Source organism: Falco naumanni, chromosome 6 (assembly GCF_017639655.2).
Source record: "Falco naumanni isolate bFalNau1 chromosome 6, bFalNau1.pat, whole genome shotgun sequence".
Classification (NCBI taxonomy): Eukaryota; Metazoa; Chordata; class Aves; order Falconiformes; family Falconidae; genus Falco; species Falco naumanni.
This window is the reverse complement of record NC_054059.1, coordinates 28,389,642-28,408,976: the sequence shown is the minus strand read 5'-3', so window position 1 is coordinate 28,408,976 and position 19,335 is coordinate 28,389,642. Positions and strand designations below refer to the sequence as shown.

General features: G+C 48.3%; 1 protein-coding gene across 1 annotated transcript in view; it reads right to left on the bottom strand.

Annotated features, from left to right (window-relative positions):
* Positions 1–9,853: 9,853 nt before the first annotated feature.
* The window catches only part of GRHL1 (grainyhead like transcription factor 1), a 39,580-nt gene continuing 30,098 nt past the window's right edge, over positions 9,854–19,335 (bottom strand). The window contains exons 11-15 of the mRNA XM_040599163.1: positions 18,104–18,141; positions 17,913–18,001; positions 16,030–16,115; positions 14,204–14,268; positions 9,854–13,010 (exon numbers count right to left, since the gene is read on the bottom strand). Coding sequence (XP_040455097.1) covers positions 12,896–13,010; positions 14,204–14,268; positions 16,030–16,115; positions 17,913–18,001; positions 18,104–18,141 — 393 coding nt within the window. The 3' untranslated portion in view covers positions 9,854–12,895. The remainder of the gene's footprint in view (positions 13,011–14,203; positions 14,269–16,029; positions 16,116–17,912; positions 18,002–18,103; positions 18,142–19,335) is intronic.

Genomic DNA, 19,335 nt, shown 5'->3' with positions numbered 1-19,335 from the left:
GAAAAGGAGAGGAAACAAAAGCAGACAGACCAACAAGGAAAATTTCTTGCTAAAATAAAGTCTGAATGCAAGAGTGATGATAAAGCCAGGGGCTTTTATACAGACTCTGGCCCTGGCTGGCAGTGAGAGTCTGTGTGAGCATGTTGGCATGGATTGCCTCTTCCTGAGCAAGCGGGCGCAGCCGTACAGACCGTTCAGCCTTTGGCTGCTGACGCTCTCGGCCTGTTGCCGTGCCCAGCAGCATCACAGAGCCGACAGGACACGGTCCCAACGTGCCGACAGAGGCAAGGTGCTAGACAGCATGTAAGAGGGGAGGGGAGCGCGAACGTGCAGTCTGTCTGCACTGTCACACGGCATGTGGGCCAGCTGCCGAAGAGGAGACCTCCTTTATGGCTGCGGGCTGTCCAACAGCGCAGCAAATCCCCCCCCTGCTGCTGGGCAAGGAGCCCCAGCCTTCCCCGGCAAACTGCGTACGTGTCTGCTAGCAGGGACAGGCTGTGACACAGCAGCCTTTGCCCAAGGGGAGGACGAAAAGCACAGTCCTTGCGTGCCATCCCCAACTGGTGTGAGTCAAAAGTCAACTTTTTCCTCGCCTGCGCCTTTCGTATTCCCTTTCAGAAACAGATTGAACTTTCAGTACGTGGATAAGCATCCGAGGAGCGGGTAAGCAGCCAGAACAGCATAAGGAGACATAGCCAGGTTATGGTGAAAGGGTTTAAGAGAAGAGCCACACAAACTGTTTCCCACTTTATTTTGGATCCAGGGTGCTTACAGAAGAAACACACGCTGCCAGTTTTGGTGGTTTTTTGTTTTGTTTTTTTTTTTTTTCTCCACTCCCAAAAACATGTTTCTACCTGAAAAAACACTGACTGCATCAAATGCTTCCTGAGACCTGGCAGTACTACAGAGGGGAATCACCACTCAAATAGACTTTTTCCGGGTATGTGAAACATAATGTTTTACTGAATTAAAAAAATCCAATCCACAAAGATTGATCACAGGTGAGGACCATCCAGAGATCCACCATAACAGAAATAATAAAGTAAGTGACAGTAATAAGTATGACACACTAGTGCACCATCTGCTCGCTCAAGTGCACCATCTGGTTTTTCTACTGCTGCTATTCATGCCCTGATCTTATTTTAGTGGCACCAGAAGATGGATTCAAATACCAGCAAAAATAAAAATGACATGTTATTTATTTATTGTTCTGCTTAAGTGGATGTCTTCATCGTTTTCACTGTTCTCTTGACCTCAGTATTACTGTTAGCTAAACCCACGTGTGTTTTCTGACACACAGTATATTAAAGCGTTAGTAATGCTGACAGATGTTCCCCTCTTTTGGTCATCTCACAACTTGCTTGGGCAGGTATCAAGTCTATGTGCAGACATGTGCTTCATCCTGAATCATCTTTCACATTTTCTTAACTCTGAGGTGTTTTCATGTAGCACTTGGATGCTGGAAGACATCCCGTGTGACCAGAGACCAACTTCTGGACCACCAGACACAGTTCACACTCACAGTGGGGGGTGACCGGTGCCACAGACTTCCACCGGGCAGGAGCAGCCTCCCACATGGAGTTAGCCATGGTGTCCTCACAGTCAGAGAGAAGGTCCTCTAGTACCAACACTGCCACCTCCTCTAGGACTTTGTCTCTAAGCTCCCGAGTAGTTGTGCAGCACTGAGCACAGTACAGTGCCCCAGGGAGGGCTGGGGGGGGGCGGAATTTGATCACAGGTGTCCAGCTGTCTCATCCTATGTGTTTAGTTGTCTCTTTGCTGGCTCTCGGCCAAGGTCCATTTGTTGGTTGGAAGAGGTGGTCTTGGGTCACGCTTCTAAGCAGCTCTTAAAATAATTGTCCATTTTATTTCTGGGCTAGTGCCTTATCTGTACTTTTTCTCCTCCCCTCCCATGGTGACTCCTGACCTTGTGCTTCCCATGGAATTAATCACTCACACATCCCTGGTCCACATGGCCCATCCTGCAGCCTCCCCTGCTCCTCCCTGGAGCTGTGTCTCCCACTCTTCCCTTCCACAGCCCTGCAGAAAGAGTCTCTCCCTCTCCCTTCTTGGCCCTCTCTTGGCAAAACATTAAGAATAAGGAACATCCACATAAGAAAATAACCATCTTGGGCTGCAGTTAACAACCATCACAGAAAACAAGACAGATGGGGAGGCCGAGGAGAGGCAGGAGACCAGTCAGGGCATCCTTGAACAGGAGTAAGCACAAGGACACGTGACAGAAGAAAAGGGGACAGATGAGATGGCCACCTTCAAGCAACTGCCCTCGGCACCAAACACTCCTCTACTGCTGCCCTCCTGCACATGGATGTCCTCACACAAACCAAGGCTCAGCTCTGCTTGCCTCCAGACATTTCCCAGCCAGAGCTGAAGAACCTGGCTGTGGGGCCACCAGCGCAGTGGGAGGGAACACGGTCCTCTCCACCTTGCCACGTGCAGATGCACAGGGACTGCAGTAGATGAGGAAGGGCCAGAAGCTGAGTTACCCCCACCCTGCATGCTCAGCTTCGCTTGCTGCTTTCTATTACATCGTAAGTGCCTGAAATGATGCCTGAGTGAGTGCCGCTGCAAATTTTGCTGTATGAAATCCTCCCCGTGACAGCTAGCTGTCACACTACGCTGACATCCAAACCAAGATGCGATCGCTAACCCATTATATTTATAAATAAACTCCTCTCCAACCAGTGTGGCTATGGCATCTCCTTCTTCCATTTCTCTTGGGCTGCACTGCGCCCACTCCTGTCTCTGCCCCTCATTGCAGGGTCTCCACCTGCACTCACCTGACACCCTCCTTTGCCTTCCCAAATGTTGCTTGACAGGTGAAACAGCAGTGCTTTCAAAATCATGTCATCTCCAGCTGAGTCAGGCCATGCTCCCTCACAGGGGACAGGGTTTCCGTGTCCCTCTCCAATGCCACAATGGCAGGATGGATGGCTAAGCCAGGGACAAGGGCACAGCCTTGTTTCATGGCAGCTAAAGGAAAGGAGGGCACGAGCCGAGGGTGAAATTGCTTGTAAGGGTAATATCTGCCCCCAGTGTTTGCCCTCAAACTGTAAAACTACTGATTATACACCCTGAGTGCCCTCTGTATATATTGTGCCAAAATCAACGCTGTGCTTTACAATTGACTGTATATATCCAACAAACACAACCTAATACAGGATTTTACTGCTGACAAATACGTTTTCCATTAAGAGCTGAGAAAATAAAAGCCACCTGTGTTCTTCTGCATCTTTGGGTTTTTTTTGGGGGGAATAGTCAGTAGCAATTGAGTCACTTAACAGTTTAAGTCACTGTCCTAGTGTCTACGGGGGGTGTCTCACCCCAGCAATCTCCGCATCCTATCCCTGCCCCAGCTAAGGAGCTGGAAAATGGAAAATCCTGCTCTTGTGATACTTCTCCATCAGTACTGCTGGTCACGGATCACTCAAGTCTCCCCCACCCACTTGCTCAGAAGCAGAACATACCCTGCTTGCTGCTTGGATAAAGCATCCTGCCAGGCTGGGCTGCTGAGTAGGAACTGATGCTTTTTCTGATAACTGGTGCTTGCTTGGACTTAATTGTTACTCTCCTTGCACAGCAGAGATCATAACGCCTCCCTTCAAAGGAGCTTTCCCACTTAGTTTTACACTGTTTATGTAAAAAGGACAAGGAGTCCTGATGTTTTTCCCAAGCATGGGTAAATCCTTGCGTCAGCCTGGGGCGTGCGCTTCCTCCCTGCTACTGTAGTGCTTCAAGATGTTAAGAGGACGCAACAAGATGACTAATGTGAAATAAACTCGGGCTCTAATGCTGGGCTGCAGCTTTTCTGGTTCGCAGCCATGCCATTTTCCCCTCCAGACTACGGGCGACACTGTTCATGCTGAATTTCTTTCCCCTTGGGCATCCTTCTGTGGTGCCAACAGAGCAGAGCAATGAGCCAGCACTGCACGTTGAGGTGCTTTTTCGGGGTGCGGGTGTTGTCCGGGGGTGCCCCCATCTGCACGCCCCATGGGGGCTGCTGGGGGAGGCTGGTGGGAGAGGTGCAGCAGCCAGGCACGTGCTGCCTCCTTCGGGCTGCATCACTTTGCCCAAGTCTTACAGCCAGGATCCACAGCTGACCCTCGAGCAGTACTTAGGGTCTCTAGGTCCCTCCAACACACCTGATGAGGGGAGAGGTAGGTGACTGCCTAATGCCAAAAATCCACATTTCACATACCAGTTGTCATCCCCAATATCCCCAAAGGTCTGATTTTCCTCCTCTGCTGAGTAGGTGAAATACTCGATGCTTTTCTGCCCTGCAGGGCTTTGCTGGCCAAACGTTTCCTCAGGGCTTTCAAGCTGAAGGAGCTTCAGCCACCTTCTTCCCACTACAGATTTCCTGTCCCCTCAGTTTTCATGTACTATCTGTCCTTCCCTGTAAAATCTGATTGCGCTTTCTGTTAGAAATAACCTCCTGCTCCCAGGCACAGCAAGACCTCCTCGCTGCTGGTGGGCATCCCATGCTGCCGGGGTGCTGCCCAGGAGGGGGTGCGCTGGTTTTGATTGAGTTCCCGGTGGTGAAATAAGCTGTTTAACACTGATGGCTTACTCCACTCAAAACACTGGGATTGCTTTTTTCCTTTAACACCTTCCTTAGTTTTAATTCAGTTTGTGAGTAAAACTCATTTACATCATATTCAATACCAAGCTCTTTCCTCAGTACTCAGTGTTTTAGCCTAGGGAACGGAAAGCTGGAAAGGGGAGAGGAAAGTAGCAAAAAAGACTTGCCCAGAGCAAAGCCCCGAGATCCAGGATCTTCTTACCTTGATCTTACTACCTTGATCTTGTGATGTCTGTGAAGTGGAGCCCATCTCTAGTTAAAGTCCATGGTAGCTTGAGCAGGAAAATGTTGGGTGTACTGGGAGGTGGCTAAGCTCCAGGCTGTCCGTAAGGGGTTGCCTGGCACTCAGCTGTGGCCTGGTGAAGATGTTACTGATGGGCTGCACAGAACTTGAGTCTCTGGGGCTGTCAGGACACGTATGGGATGATGCTGCAGGGATCGCAGCATGGTGCCTGGGCATGGAGCTGTAACACCAATACCTGGCATCACCATCCGTCTGCTGGTCCTCTCTTCGCATCCCATGTTCAAGCCTCCCATCTCACCCACAAGGAAAGGTGCGCCCCTTCCTTGTCTCACCTCCCACTTAGGCTCAAGCCTCAGTCCTAGGTGCTCTTGCCATGCCATTCTCTGAGTCTCCACTGTCCTTTCTGAGACACCCCAGCACCAGTAGGTACATTTTATTCTCACAGTTGTAACAAAGTCACCACTTCATCGCTCTGATCTCTTGGCACCGTTTCTTCCAGGAGACCCACCACATACCTTCACAGGACAAGAGGCACAAACCCGAACCCAGGAGGAGTTTCTGAACGTCAGAAAATACCTTTTCGCTGTGAGGGTGACCCAGCACTGGCACAGGTCGCCCAGGGCGGCTGTGGAGTCTCTATCCTTGGAGATGCACAGAAGCCACCTGGACATGGTCCTGGACAACATGCTCCAGGTGGCCCTGCTTGAGCGAGGGGGTTGGACCAGATGGCTTCCAGGGGTCCCTCCCAACATCAACCATGCAGTGACCCTGTGAAGAGCAGCCTAAGGATGAACATTCACAGTTCTGTTGGATGGGAAAGACCACAGGCTGGGAAAAAACATGCTGCTTTCACCCCAAAACTCTCCCAACACACCTGGTGATGCCCAGCATCGTGGCTGAACTGAGCCCTGGCCACAGCTCCTTCTGTTCCACAAACGCCACCCCTACTTTTTTCCCAAGCCAAGTGATTGACCAAAATAAACTGAGCTGTGAACACCCTGCCTGAATACCCTTAACCTGAAGGTTTGCATTTCCAAATTTGCATTGCCAAAGACAGACTCGTCCAGCTGAGAGCTTATTTTTTCCCCAGTTCTACCAGTGTCAGGCCAGGTCCCCCTTCTCTGTTCACCTGGACATGAAATCCCAGCGCTGCTGCAGCCAGGCAGGTCCCCCCCAGCCAGTTTTCCACCCCTGCACTTTATGGCACTCACAGTCTGTCATGCTGTATTTACATCCGCCTCAGCACCGTTGTCAGGGAGCTTGAATACGCTTCCTAAAAGCCTCAAGATGTACCTTCGTAGCAAAATAACAGCGGGGTAATGGATAGATGTAATGCAGCGTGAAGAAATCCTTGAGGATCCACAGAGAGAGGGTTTTCAAGACAGGGCGATTGGGGGAAATTCTGCCATGAAATTAAATATTGCAAGATGTGATGGTGTTGAAGAGCAACATTAACGTGAAGCATTTAGGAATTGGAAGATGGACCTGAAGAGGAAAAAAAAAAAAGCAAAGGAGAATGGTTAGGGTCATAATCATCTTCTTCATTTATCTTCCTCTTGAGGCGTCTTCCAAATTTCTTCTGCAGTCCTGGGTGAGGGCTCAAAATCTTCCTTTGAAAAAGCAATGACAGTCAGCACAGGGTCCTGAGGGTGCTGCTGGCCATGGATGGGGCAGCACCGTGGTCCCTGGCCCCACAGCACATACGGACGAGCAGGGATGAGCTGTGCCTCTGCAGAGATCTGGTGGATTTGGGCCCCTCTCTCGCCGAAACCATGGCCCCTCTGGTGCCCCGGGAAGCCAGAGGCATGCAGCATCCCCGCGGGCACAGCTCAGCCCCTGCCGAGGCCAGGCTGGGGGTCACTCGCAGGCAAAGCTCCGCACAGGACTGCCATGAGGTGCCAGCACATTTGGGAACGGCCACGTGGCACAGCAGGGGGTGATTTAAGCAGCAACAGATTCTATTTTTTCAGCTTGCTGATTTTATAACTGTCTCCTTTTGTCTCCACGCATTATCCTGACTTGAGGCTTTGTACGTGCAAGTCTCGACCAGCCTCTTGCCTGCAACCTGGGTTCTTTTTTAAGCACACAGAGCAGAAGCAAGTGGGTGAGCAAGGGCTGGTTTAGGGCCCTGACACCCACAAGATGGGGGACCCAGCACCGCTGCCCCCTCAAAAGCCCTTGGGCAGCACTGGCTGACAGGCTCAAAGCAAAGTATTTCAAACAAGAAGAATCATGGAGCAGAGACTGTGGAGAACGTGACCTGCAGAGCTGACCACTGAGCAATCATTTTTATTTCATTTACTTATTAATGTTTGCAAAGCTCATGTCATCATTTACTTTAAAAAACAAACAAACAAGCAAACCTTATCACGACAGAATTAAAAGCAGCATCAAACCAAGTGCTGGCAACAACCCCTGCGCCACTGGCACAGCTGCCTGGCAGACCCAGTGCCAATCCCTGCGCTCCTGTGCCCTTGTCCCTGGTCACCCAGTCACCCCTTCGAGCAGGAGGGGTCCCCACTGATGGCAGCCCCTCTAGCCAACGCACCTGTCCAGGCAGGGGACCGGGCTCTGCCTGGGCATGCGCTGATGGCTGGAGTGGGCAAGTTGGCCCAAGCGGAGCTGCTCAGCAGCAGTGGCGGGACTGCAGCCTCTTTGCCCTAAGCCACTGACCCCAGAAACTGTGGGTGCCGACTCAACAGGGCAGCAGGGCCAGCGCTGCTTGGCCAGGGCTCCATCCAGCTCCCCTCACCGGCGGGGCACTGAGGAACCGTGGACTTCATTTCCCTGGTGCTGAGGAATGGATTTGCCCACCTTTCCCCTCCTCACTTCACCCCCACTCCAGATTTCACTCCAATTCACACCGTCTCTTCCAGCCTGATGGCAGCAGCCACCCACGCACCATGCTCCCTCGTCCCTCACTGCCATCAATCCCTGAGCCTGGGGCTGTCCCCACCTCCAGGTATCAAATCCCCAAGAGGGACAGATGTTTTTCTACCATGTTCCCACTCTTCCGAGCTGCTGCCAGGCTCCACCATGCACCTTTCCCCTGCCTGGCATGTGCTTCCCACCCATCGAACTGCAGCGGAGGTGACAGACCCGCCGGCCCGCGCCAGGCTTGGGATGCTGCCTGAGATGACCAGCGCTGCAGCAGGAGCATGCAAGTTCCATGCCATTGACACTGGTCACCAGCTGGCATTTGTGCACTCATCTGCAGCCTGCAGGATGGCCATGCTGGAGAGATGACAAAGTAAATAACGCTTAAGCCAGCAGGCATGCCATCCATCCACAAGCTGTGTGTGCAGGCAAACAGGTTGATGGGATAATGGAGCATTGCCCTGTGCAAACAAGGGACTGTAAGACACACCAAAACCCTGAAACCACCCCAGCCACTGAAACTAGCCAAGAAGAAAAGCCAAAATATCCCTTCTACAGTACTGTCAGCTATGCAGAGGTATCCAACAAAGAGTGCTGTGGTATGGTGGGGTAAGATTGTCCAAGGACAAACAGCAAAAGTAGTTATAAGAGCTCGTATTTTTTCACTGGACCAATTAATCTAGTTGAGGTGCGATCTAAAATCTAGTATTAATAATTTAACCATAATAATAAATCAAATCACTTAAAATACCAAAACAAAACAGAGGACCGCGTAAGCTCCTTGCTCTTGCAAAGCCTCAAGAAAAAGCTCTGGCAATGAACAAACAAAAGACCCATCAAGAAGCTGGAGGCTGCTGCAGAAGTTGGCTTTCCCATACGAAAAAAAGATCAGGTCTTAAAAGCTTAACTAAATATGTTATTACAGCCCTGAGTGCCGCCCCAGGGAAGTGGCATGGATCTCGCTGGAAGGCTGCCTGGCTTGGGAGCTCAAAGCTGCAGCTTCGGGTTTTCACCTTCGCTTTCTTTAAATTCACTTGAACAGGAAAGGGCTGACAGGGCTGCAGGAGGAGAGGGCTGGCGCAGGCGCACACGCACACCATGTAAAGGCTCAGGAAGACGAAGGTATCCCTCGGCCAGAGAGGGGGTAGCAGCCGTCTCGCAGCCAGCCCCACAGCAGATCCAGCCTCACGCCGATGTCTGCTGCGGGATGGCCACCGTGCTGCAAACCACCTGTACCAGGGTCTAAACCCCGCTCAACCTTTCAGCAGGCACCAGCTTGGGTGGAGATGACACTCAGCATCCCCCAGCACCTTTGCATCACCCAGGACACACCATGACTTGCCAGGTGATGCCCTGCAGCACCTTCCTACATCTGAGTACATCCACAAGTGCAGCCTGTACAAGAACTAGAAATAAGAAAGCGTTACCAGCCTTTTTCTAGCGCAGAAATCTGCCACCCACGCTGCTCCCCACCAAGCCCCAGGCACGCCGATGCAAGCCCAGCGACTGGGAAGGTGCCGGCACAGAAGCCGCCCCAGGGCAGCACCCTGCAACCGCTGCAGGGGCTGGGGAGCCAAAGCAAAAGCTTGTAGAGACACTTCCTGACAGGAAAATAAATAAATAATTAAAAAAAAGACGTGAACACCGCTCCAGACGTTAGAGCAACAGTGACATTAGGATTACCCTGGAGAATTAGCACGGACTTTAACCGAGTGTTTTCATCTTGGGAAAGTCAGTGCCTGCAGCTTCACCCGCTGTGCCCCACACACCGCCCTGAAAGCGCCAGTTTGGACCAGCTCCTCCTGGGAAGACACCCACCCCTCCCTGTGGCCCTGGCAGCTACTCAAAGCACCTCAGCCTTGGCAGGGCTGGAAGACCACAGCTTGTCCCCTCCACACCCACAGTGACGGGAGATCCACAGCCACCGCTGCACAGGGCACACAAGGCAGCACAACCCTCGAGGCTTTTGCTCGACCTCCAGCACTGACCATCAGGCATCTTATATGGAAATAAGAGCAAGGCTGGCGCTGGGATTATTTGGGGATTTTGCTTTGTAGACCCCCTGTCAAAGGAAAAATAGAAAACACGTCTGCTGTGTCCCCTTTATGTAAAAGACTCATCATTAGAAATGAACATATAAAATTTAATAGCTTGGTTTAAAATACATTTTCAATTAAAAAACAGCAGGCAAAACAACAAAAAAAAAAATCAGTTTCATAAAACATACATGACATTGCTGCTACTGTTACAAGACCCGTGTCCCAGAATATCTTATAGTGGAAAACAATCGTCAAGATTTAGTTCACATACTTCATTAAGCAGTAAAAAGAAATAACATTCATGTCAATCTTACCTCTACAGAGATTCTAAATCTACTTCCCTGACCCTAGACTGAGTTTCTGTAATAAAACTTCCTTTTTTGATAAAAATGTGTAAATATATATATGTATTCTATATATCAGGTTTTAAAAAAATTCCCTTGCCATAGTAACGTTATTCCTGTGACCGATGAAGGGAAGCCCAAGCGGCGGGTCGGTGTCGGCTGGGTACAAGTCCCACGGCCACGCTGCTCTGGGGCGGTGGGTTCCTGCACAGGGTGGCGTGTGTAGGTCCCAGACTCTTCAGCAGCGCGCTCCTTCCGCACCCCCACAGCCGTGGATGCATCCACGCGGAGTTTGCTCGGCTCTGGCCACAGAGCAGAGGGGAGCAGGCGGTGCCCAGCGCGGTGGCAAAGCCTCTGTGGGGCCCCATCAGTGGAGGAGGAGGGAGGAGGGGGGAATGGAGTGGTCTATGAACCAGCTCGGGATTGGTCCCAATACAACTCCCAAAATACTCTATTTCATATAAAACATTAAAAAAATATGGTGGGGAGGGACTTCAAGTGACCACCTTGTATCAGCACCGAGGGAGAATCAACTGTATCTTTCAGTCCAGAGATGCCTTTGCCCAGAGTGGCTCTGAAGACCTCTGACATCAAGCTCCACCGCCTCCCTGGGCAGCCTGCTCTTCTCACCAGAGAAAACCACCGACACCCAACCTGAATTTCTGCAATTTACGCCCACTGCTTCTCGTTGTGCTTGTGATGGACAGGGAGAATGCTTCCATGTCATGGGAGGCTGCTCCCCTCACCCTTCCCTTCTGAAGATGACCCCTCACCAGGCAACTTATCCAGCCCTTCCTCCTCAGAAGCCACAAGCTCCGGCTGAAGGAGCAGGCGGCCTGGCCCCTCCAGGACATCCGATAGGACTAGGCTCTGCTGGGAGGGCACCGTGCTCCGGCGGAGGCCTCGGCCATGCCAAGTAGAGCAAAAGGCAGGCTCCTATTTCTTGCAAGCCATGCCCCTGTCTATCAACTCGACATGGCATTCGCCTCCCTCTTCCCAACAGCAGCATGACACAGCTGAACGATGTTCCGTTACAATTCGTTAACTGTTAAGTAGAATTGTTAACCATTAAGTAGAATCATATCCTACTGTTCTGGACTATTTCTCCAGCCTATCCTGATCAACCTTCATGTCCTAGGTGAGGCATGTGCAGCTTTGTGCTGCCCAAAAACACGATAAACCTCTCTCATTACCCTGATCCCTAATAAAAGCACTGACACTGGACCTGGTACTCATGCATCAACGCAGGTTTCCACCTTCCATCCAAGTGCTGCTTAGATGTTCCTCTCTCACTTGCTGCTAACCAGAGGGTGCCCTTCCTTCATAAGCACACGCACATAAGTAAATACTGTACCATCGACTGCAGAGCAGTATTTTTGGGAGGTATCTGGCACTCCCAGCTGGGGCTAGGTTCAGGACACCTGCTACCAGCTGCCCCTGTTTGATCTCTCCACCTCAGCAGCGGGTCAGTGCGACGTACACACACCAGGAACACCCAGCCTGCTTGCAGCCTAGTTCCTGCTAAGGCTTGGCCTGCTAAGCTGGGATGCCACCTTCCTCTCTCAAAAGCCTTGTGGCTGCACTTCCAGTTGTTAGCATCCTAGGACCTTGCAAGCTGGCTGCAACCCATGGGTATTATCTAGTCTGCGCTGCTGTTGCGGGCAGCATCCAGCTTAGCCTTAAGTATGCTGCTACAGAAAAAAAAAAATCCACCCTCCAGGAGACTGTCTTCCCAACCCCCAGAAGTGCAATTCCCAGGAAACTGCATCTGCTCAGCTCCTCTTGGGACTCAGCTCTCAGACTTGGCCCACATCACCTCCCAGGGCAGCGTTACGCAGCTGTTTCAGGGCTCAAAGTGGCAGTTCATAGGAGAAGCCAGGACTGCCGTCACCTGGCTGTGCAGGAGGGTTTAGGAGAGAGCCAGTACCTTTCTCTTTCCAGACAGGAAGATCTGTGTTGAACAAGCAGGTCTCTTGTGCCTTCTATGAACATACAAACACGTGCTCACCTTTGGTGCGTGTTAAGGGTTTGTCCGTTTTTTAAATAGCTACGTTAAATATCTGTTTTCTCTGTATATGGCATCCTTTTAGATGGGCTTCATTGCATATATTCACGGTATATACAGAACACCATATTTATATATATTATATATCACGTGTATGTACACATTTACAAACCTTCAAAAATATATTGCACTTATATACAATATAGCTTCATCTGATGAGAGTTCACACAGTTACTAAGGCGAGTTCTTCATAAGCAAGGCAGTTTTACATTCCCTCCAAATGACACAAGTGATTTCAACAGTCTGCCCTGTTCACGAGTAAACATTATAAAGACTTTTCTCTAACCTGCACGCAATTCCTGCTAGTACCAATTAGTAGTTTTGCAGCTTTACCTAGCAGAAAACAGTCCAATAAAACGGCATTAGCTGATAACAGGCTCAAACATGGTTACCAAATAGATAAATAAGACATCACCACACTAAAAGGCCACCTTCCAGGAGTTTTCCCCTCCCTCATTTACTAGTGTTTTATACATGCTCTATATTTAATTGCTGATCTTTGCTTGCTCATTTCAAGTGCAAATAAGGTCATGAGCATTACAACGTTCTTTGTAAAGAACAGAAACACAAATGTATTAAGCAAAACCACTGCTCTGCTCCCCAGAACAAGTCACCACCTGGCTTTCTTCTGGAGAAGGTGATTAGCGTTTTGCCCAACATACTAAATTGTGGGAAAATGTTCACTTGAGACCTTTGCTCAAAACCCACAGAGGATCTGTGATCTTAGATCTCAGTCAGAGTGAGCTTGTAAGATCCTCCAACTTCTTCAATCTGCAACTGGAAGGTATCTTCATTTGAATAGTGTTTCACGATGTTATCGTCCATGTTGACCAGAATTCTGGAAAAATAAAATCAGTCAGGGACATATTACAGTTCTAAATACCCAAGACAGCAAAGGCACCCTCAAACCTCGGAGAGCCTGGGCTGTCCAGGGGTAATGCAAGATCCCCGCTCACCTATCTGACTTGTTGCTTCCTACAGCAGATCTAGCTGTCCTTACCCAAACCCTCCATCGAGGCCTGCAGCCATGTTTTTAGGATCGGAATAAAAGCGTAAGTCTGGCTTCTGGATCAGGGAAGGAGAGATATCTTGGAACTGGCAGAAAATCCTTCTGAAGGTGCAGGCACCTGGGGAGCCTTGGGGCTCTGAACTGATTGGTTTGATGGTTACAAACAACCAGCACAAAACCCTACAGAGCTTGCAGGGAAGAAACCGCTGATGCTTGGCCACTCCTTTCATTTGCCAGAAAGGACAATACCTGTGTGTTTGTGCACACACACTTGCAGTAGCGGTCCTTAGCAGTGGTTCAGCTACCATAAATTTGAAACATTTGCAGTTATTCTGGCAGAGTAATTCTGCTCTGAGAGCACAATCCTCGAAACTACATTCCAAAGGTGATTAAAGGACCTAATTTTCTGGCCAGAAGGGCTCTGGGGAAGGGGCTGAGACAGCAAAGTGACTTTAGAGAAAAACCAAGAAAACTACTGAGAGATTAAAAGGAAAAACAAAAGCAGACAATGTTCAGGAACTCCATTATTTATGCTACAAAATAAAGACAGTGGAGCATGGCCTCTGTGGGGAACGGGCACTTTGCAATAAAGTTCTCCTCAATTTAGCCCACAAAATGACAAGCAGGTTTAACAACTGTAACCAAATGCAGAGACAGTGAGTACAGTTAACCACCGGAACAATTTAACATGGGTTGAAGTAGGTTCTTCATCACTGGGAGTCTTTAAACAAACCGAACTCTTTTTCCTGATATGATCAACTCTGGTTCAAATGGCAATTAACTCGGAGAGGTTCTGTGACTCGTATTTACCCAGGAAGTCAAACCACATATTTCTATAGGACCCTTCCGGTCTTCAGCTCTAATGAATGACATTGGAATGTGTGTACATTGCGTGAACATATCCATAAATAGCATTTGCATATGTACAGTGCATAAAGGAGTTATAAAGCAGATTTGCCTGCAGGTTTGAGAGGAAAAAAAGTTCATATTCTCAGACAGTTGCTGAATAGGTACATACTCACCCTTTTTTGCATTTTTTGAAGATTTTTCCTATTTTATCAAAAGGAACGTCATACTTGTCAGATATCTAGAACAAAATAAAGCAAGCGCTGGTGAAGCAAGGAGGCTGCTGGCATTGTCTTCCAGTTACTATTTTACAGAAAAGAACAAAAAAAAAATGCCTGCAGATGAGAACAACTGCTCTGCTCTATAAAAGCAATACTAAATCCTAAACTATAGCATATACCTACAGAGGAGAACCCCTCTGCAGTTTGCCAACTTCTGTGAAAAAAGTTTAATTAAGTTCTAAACCTGACTACTGACTTCTCATTCAGCAATGCTTTGCCCCCACACCAAAAAGCCCATGCATTAAAAAACCACCCCACACCCTGGTTCTCGTCTTCTCATGGCTGTCTGTTCTCTTAGCATACCGAAAAACATTTTTAAATTCAGTGCCAGAGGGATCAAGTGAAAACTAGACATCACAGTGGCTGATGCAGGAAGAAAATAGCAACAAAGTGAAGACCTCTGCTGCTAAGGTCACTAGCTGATCAGCAGTGTCCCCTTTACCCAACAGGGTGACCTCAATGTGAAACCACAGCCACTAACCGTGGCACTTCACTGTACAAATCTCCAGAAAGTCATGAGGTCAGTAACCTTGAGCCAGTTTACTTTGGCAAATTGCTCTATCACACTGACAGCAACTACCAAACAACGTGCCATTTCAGAATGCAAAAGTACAGGGGTTTCATCCAGGCTTCAGCTCTGGGCACTTGCTTTAAAAAGTCCAAGTTGAACAACAAGGATGCAGCTTCACTTCAGGAGCACACAAGGTAAGGGAGGACTTCCTAGCCTTCAATCCCCCTCCCCATTAGCCCCCACTTCCAGCCTGCCTGTGCTGGTAAAGCCCCACAGCCAGGAAGAGAGAGCTTCAGCTTATAGAACCATCTGTGGGTCCCAAAGCCAATGGCAAGACCCAGCTGTACAGCCCCAAAGCCTCCATCCTCTTGAGCATCGACAAAGCATAAATCACAAAGAGACAGCCAGAAACGTCGGTTTTGAGCTTGTGCCAAACATTACACCATTCCTCAGAGTTAAGCTCTGTGTTTCCTTTGCAGCACTGCAGCAGCAGGGGTAGTGAAAGGCTATTTTGGAAGTCGAGCACCAGACAGCAATTACACGCGTGTGTGCACAGATATGTAAAAGTCTTCAAGCACATTCAGAGGCTGGGGCTTGATGCTCTTCATAAGCAGGTTATGAAAGGGGAGCAGAAGCCCCCAAATAAGGCTTTGGAAGACTGAAAATAAACTCAAGCCACTAAACACATTCTGGAAATCACTACATCTTGCAATTAAAATACCCTCTCTGACAGGAGGGACATGCATAGTGGAAGTCTGTTGAGTGTTTTTTGATGTAGCTTGGAAAAGACCTACAAGGCTGCTTCTGCAGCTTGGCCAAAGCAGAGCTTGCATAAGAAGGGAGCCTTCCAGTGCCTGTCATTTTGGGAGTCCCTCAGGTATGCAGTCACCGAACTTGACACACCTACATTTTCAGGAAGGCTCAGAAACACTTCTCACACCCAGACCCCACAGATGGGCGCTAAGGTACTTAAAAGGGAAGCTTCCTGAAGTCCCTTAATAACAAATTAAAGCATTATTTACATTCATTTCCATGTGATTGAAAGGAAGTCACTCTTACGCTTCTTATCCAGAAGCGCAGGAACACAGGGGTACAAGCTGTGACCGAGAGCCTAGCTCCTGTGACTGCCCAGTGCCTAACGACTGGCCCGCCCGGACTACACTCACTTTTTCTCAAACTGGAGGCAAGGACTGTAAAACCTATTACTTACTGCTTCCATTAGACCTTTCAGAGACGGCGTCTTTAACATCAGTGCATCAAAGACTTCCTCTGACTCTTTTCGGACATAAAGCAACACTGAAAAGCAAATTGGAGAGAGGAATTAATTGCATAATTGCTCCTCAGAGAATACCTGTATATGGTAGTGGCTAAGCACACAGTAACATACACTGAGGATCTTGTGAAGAAATACACATACATACATTCAATGTGCATTGAAGACTGCATCACAAACACTCGTAGCTAGATTAGCTCAAACCACACTTTTTCACACAGAAATATGACATGCTCAAACATCTTTATTGTCAAAATACTTTTAAGTTGCTCTTACTTGACATTTTCTCTATTATTTGAAACAAGGTCATATTTGAAACACGAGAAGGAGGAACACAAAACATGGAGCTTTGAGACTCCTGGGTCCTTCTGTATCTCACAGGTCATTTGCCGTAAGACTTCACAAAATAATATGATTTGACAGATGCTACCACAGCAGGTGAAACCATCCTGGCCACCTCCTCATTTTTAAATGGTTTGTACAGTCCTCTGTTCCTCCTACGCTGTCTCATCTCTCTTCCTACCCCCTGCCATGCTTCAGTAATACTCATACCACCACAGCTGACATACAATGCAGACTTCGTGTCCTGCTAGGAGGGGAATGAAAGAGTAAGAAACCAAATTAGGTAAGCATCCCTAGCATTCCCAAACTAGCAGAGAGTCATTGTACGTAACAACAGCCTCATTAAAAACTGCATTACGGCTGAGAAATAAGCCATGAGAGCAAGAAAGCTTGGACCTTTAACAGCTTTGCTGTCTTTAATCCATCTTCTAATGACTAGGTACTGCAGCCTGGATTATTTACAAGGGTTCATCAGCCACAGCTTTGACACACCTGCAACAGGGAACAAATACTGACGTATCTAGTTGAAGGTGAACTCAGGACAGCACCGCACCTTGACGGATTTCTTCTGCTAAAAGCAGGTTTAAGAAAAGAAGGACTACAGATTTTAAAAAACTGACAACACCACACACACTCTCAGTTACAGCACAAGTTGGATGATACACCAGGCCAAAGGAGAAAGAATCTCATGGGTCTCATTTTATGGCATATAGCAAAGCCAAGAAGTCAGATTTCCTTTTAGAAAATCCATCCTTCCTTACCAGTTTATCCAGACTACAGAAATGTAGCCCCCATTAAGGTCAGATTCACTAGACTTAATCTTCACCGCATCACAAATTTAATCCTCCCTTTTTTAATTCTTTAAGCTTTGTGGTGGTCCTTCCACACAACAGTCGTCAGGCAGATAATCCTCTACACCATCCCCAAAGGGACCTCTCATCTCCTTCCACAACACCACAGCAACATTCAATCCCATATCAAACTGCAAAGGTTGACAACAGGTTAAAAATAAGCAGAATATTCTCTCAGTTTGGCTCTCAGCAGTGAACAGCCTGTTTTCCAGCACCTTGAAAGATGCAACAGTTTTGTACCCAGAACAGTTCTTGGCATTCATTGCTTAATCTACTACAAAATACTTCTGAAATCTTCTCTAGGACTTTATGTGATGAATTCTCTCCCCCAATTCACTAAGGAGATTGGTAAGGTGCTCACCTCTCCGAGTCTCTTTCCTTACAGGCTCAAAGCCAATTAGTGTCTGAGTTGGCAGAAAACCCCAGGAATTTTGACATTGTAAAAGATTTGTGAAGCTAAACTACGTCCTGATATACAACCTCTTTCTATTACTACTCAAATACAGAAAAATCAGGCTGAAGTATACCCCAAAATAAATTAACAAACCCCCTCTCTAACATCAGATGCATCTCTCTATCATGACGGACAAATAAAATAAACCAGTCTCTGGAAGAAAAAAATAATACCTCTTTTTGGTTCTTCTATTCTGGCCATTTTATTCGGAGTAGCAATGAAGTCCTCTTCACCGATATAGGCGCCTCTCTTTAGGTTAGAGCTGTCATTGACAGGGCAAGAAGTCAGCGGCAGTACAATTACAGGGACCTACCCCTCTGTCTGAGGGCAGGACTTCAGCAGGCTGAAGCAGTGCAGCTCTTACCTTTCACCCTCCAGTTCTTCTGAAGCAACAGGAAGGACCTTTTAAAACAAAGGGGAGATTTTCTTGACATACACAGAAAAAACCAGGCTGAATTAGCTAGCTAGTGAGAACTTTACATAGTACTTAAAAACACTACAAAGGGCTCTAAACGCTACAAAACAGAACTGCCTAAGGACAGACACATTAGCTGGTGTAACATGGTTGTATCAGCAACGCTCTCCCCATGGCTCCAAGTGCTGTGAATAGTGACTTAGCAGTAGCTCTGTCTGTGTTAGAGAGTCAGTCACTGGCACGGAACCACCACCCTGCTGCACCTGGCATGAGCAGAGGTCCAACAGCGTAAAGCTAAAGGAGAGGGAGCCCCTGAGCTGCTGCAGGAGCTGCAGGAGAGGCGGATGCTCACCCACCTGACTCACTCACAAGCGCATCAGTACAGGACGCAGGGGAAACCAAGGCTGTCAAGTAGGGAGTCAGCCACAACTACACTACTAGAAGTAAGATGCATTGGTCCAAGGAATATCGGCCTTTGTTTTAATACACGAATAATACTTGTGCGTAAGGTTGTGACAATTTTGTCCAGAACTAGAATTCACTTTCTCTTATCTTTCAATCCTGTATCGAAACAACATTTGGCCCTATCTTCTAAAAGCCAGTGAGCACCTTTAACTTTGTCATAAAAGGGAAATGAAAGGATCTCTGATGAGAGAGACAGGAACATACAAGAGCTAACCAGCTTTCTATCTGGACTAATGCAGTCTCCTGGCATACCTCAGAACCAGAGGCTTTGTAGGAAAACAGGTGGAAGAGTCAGCCTTACAGATACAAGTTTAATCTCTATCCCTGCTAGGAGTTTAGGCAAGGCTCTTAAAAAGTAAGATTTAGATTACGTTAGAGCGTGCCAGAACTCCCAGCACAGCAAAGTTCAAGATTTTGAAACTTGGTTGCACTCTAGTTTTTTTTCCCTTCCAGTTTCCTGTCAGCTGGGACTTTCCAGGAACGCCGAGGCAGGGCACTCTGGCAGCGGATCACAGAGCTGACACACTTCCCAGTTCCACAGAACGGATTTTCACCCTGCAGCAACAGGCTAGAGGAGCCCGTGGTCTACAGCAGCGCCCCAGGAACTCAACGGACTTCACAAAAGACGACCAGTCTGCAGTTCATTCAATGAATTCTCAACTAGACATGCTGTGGAAAAATCCTTTCAGGTTCATGGAAACAGGAGTTCACAGGAA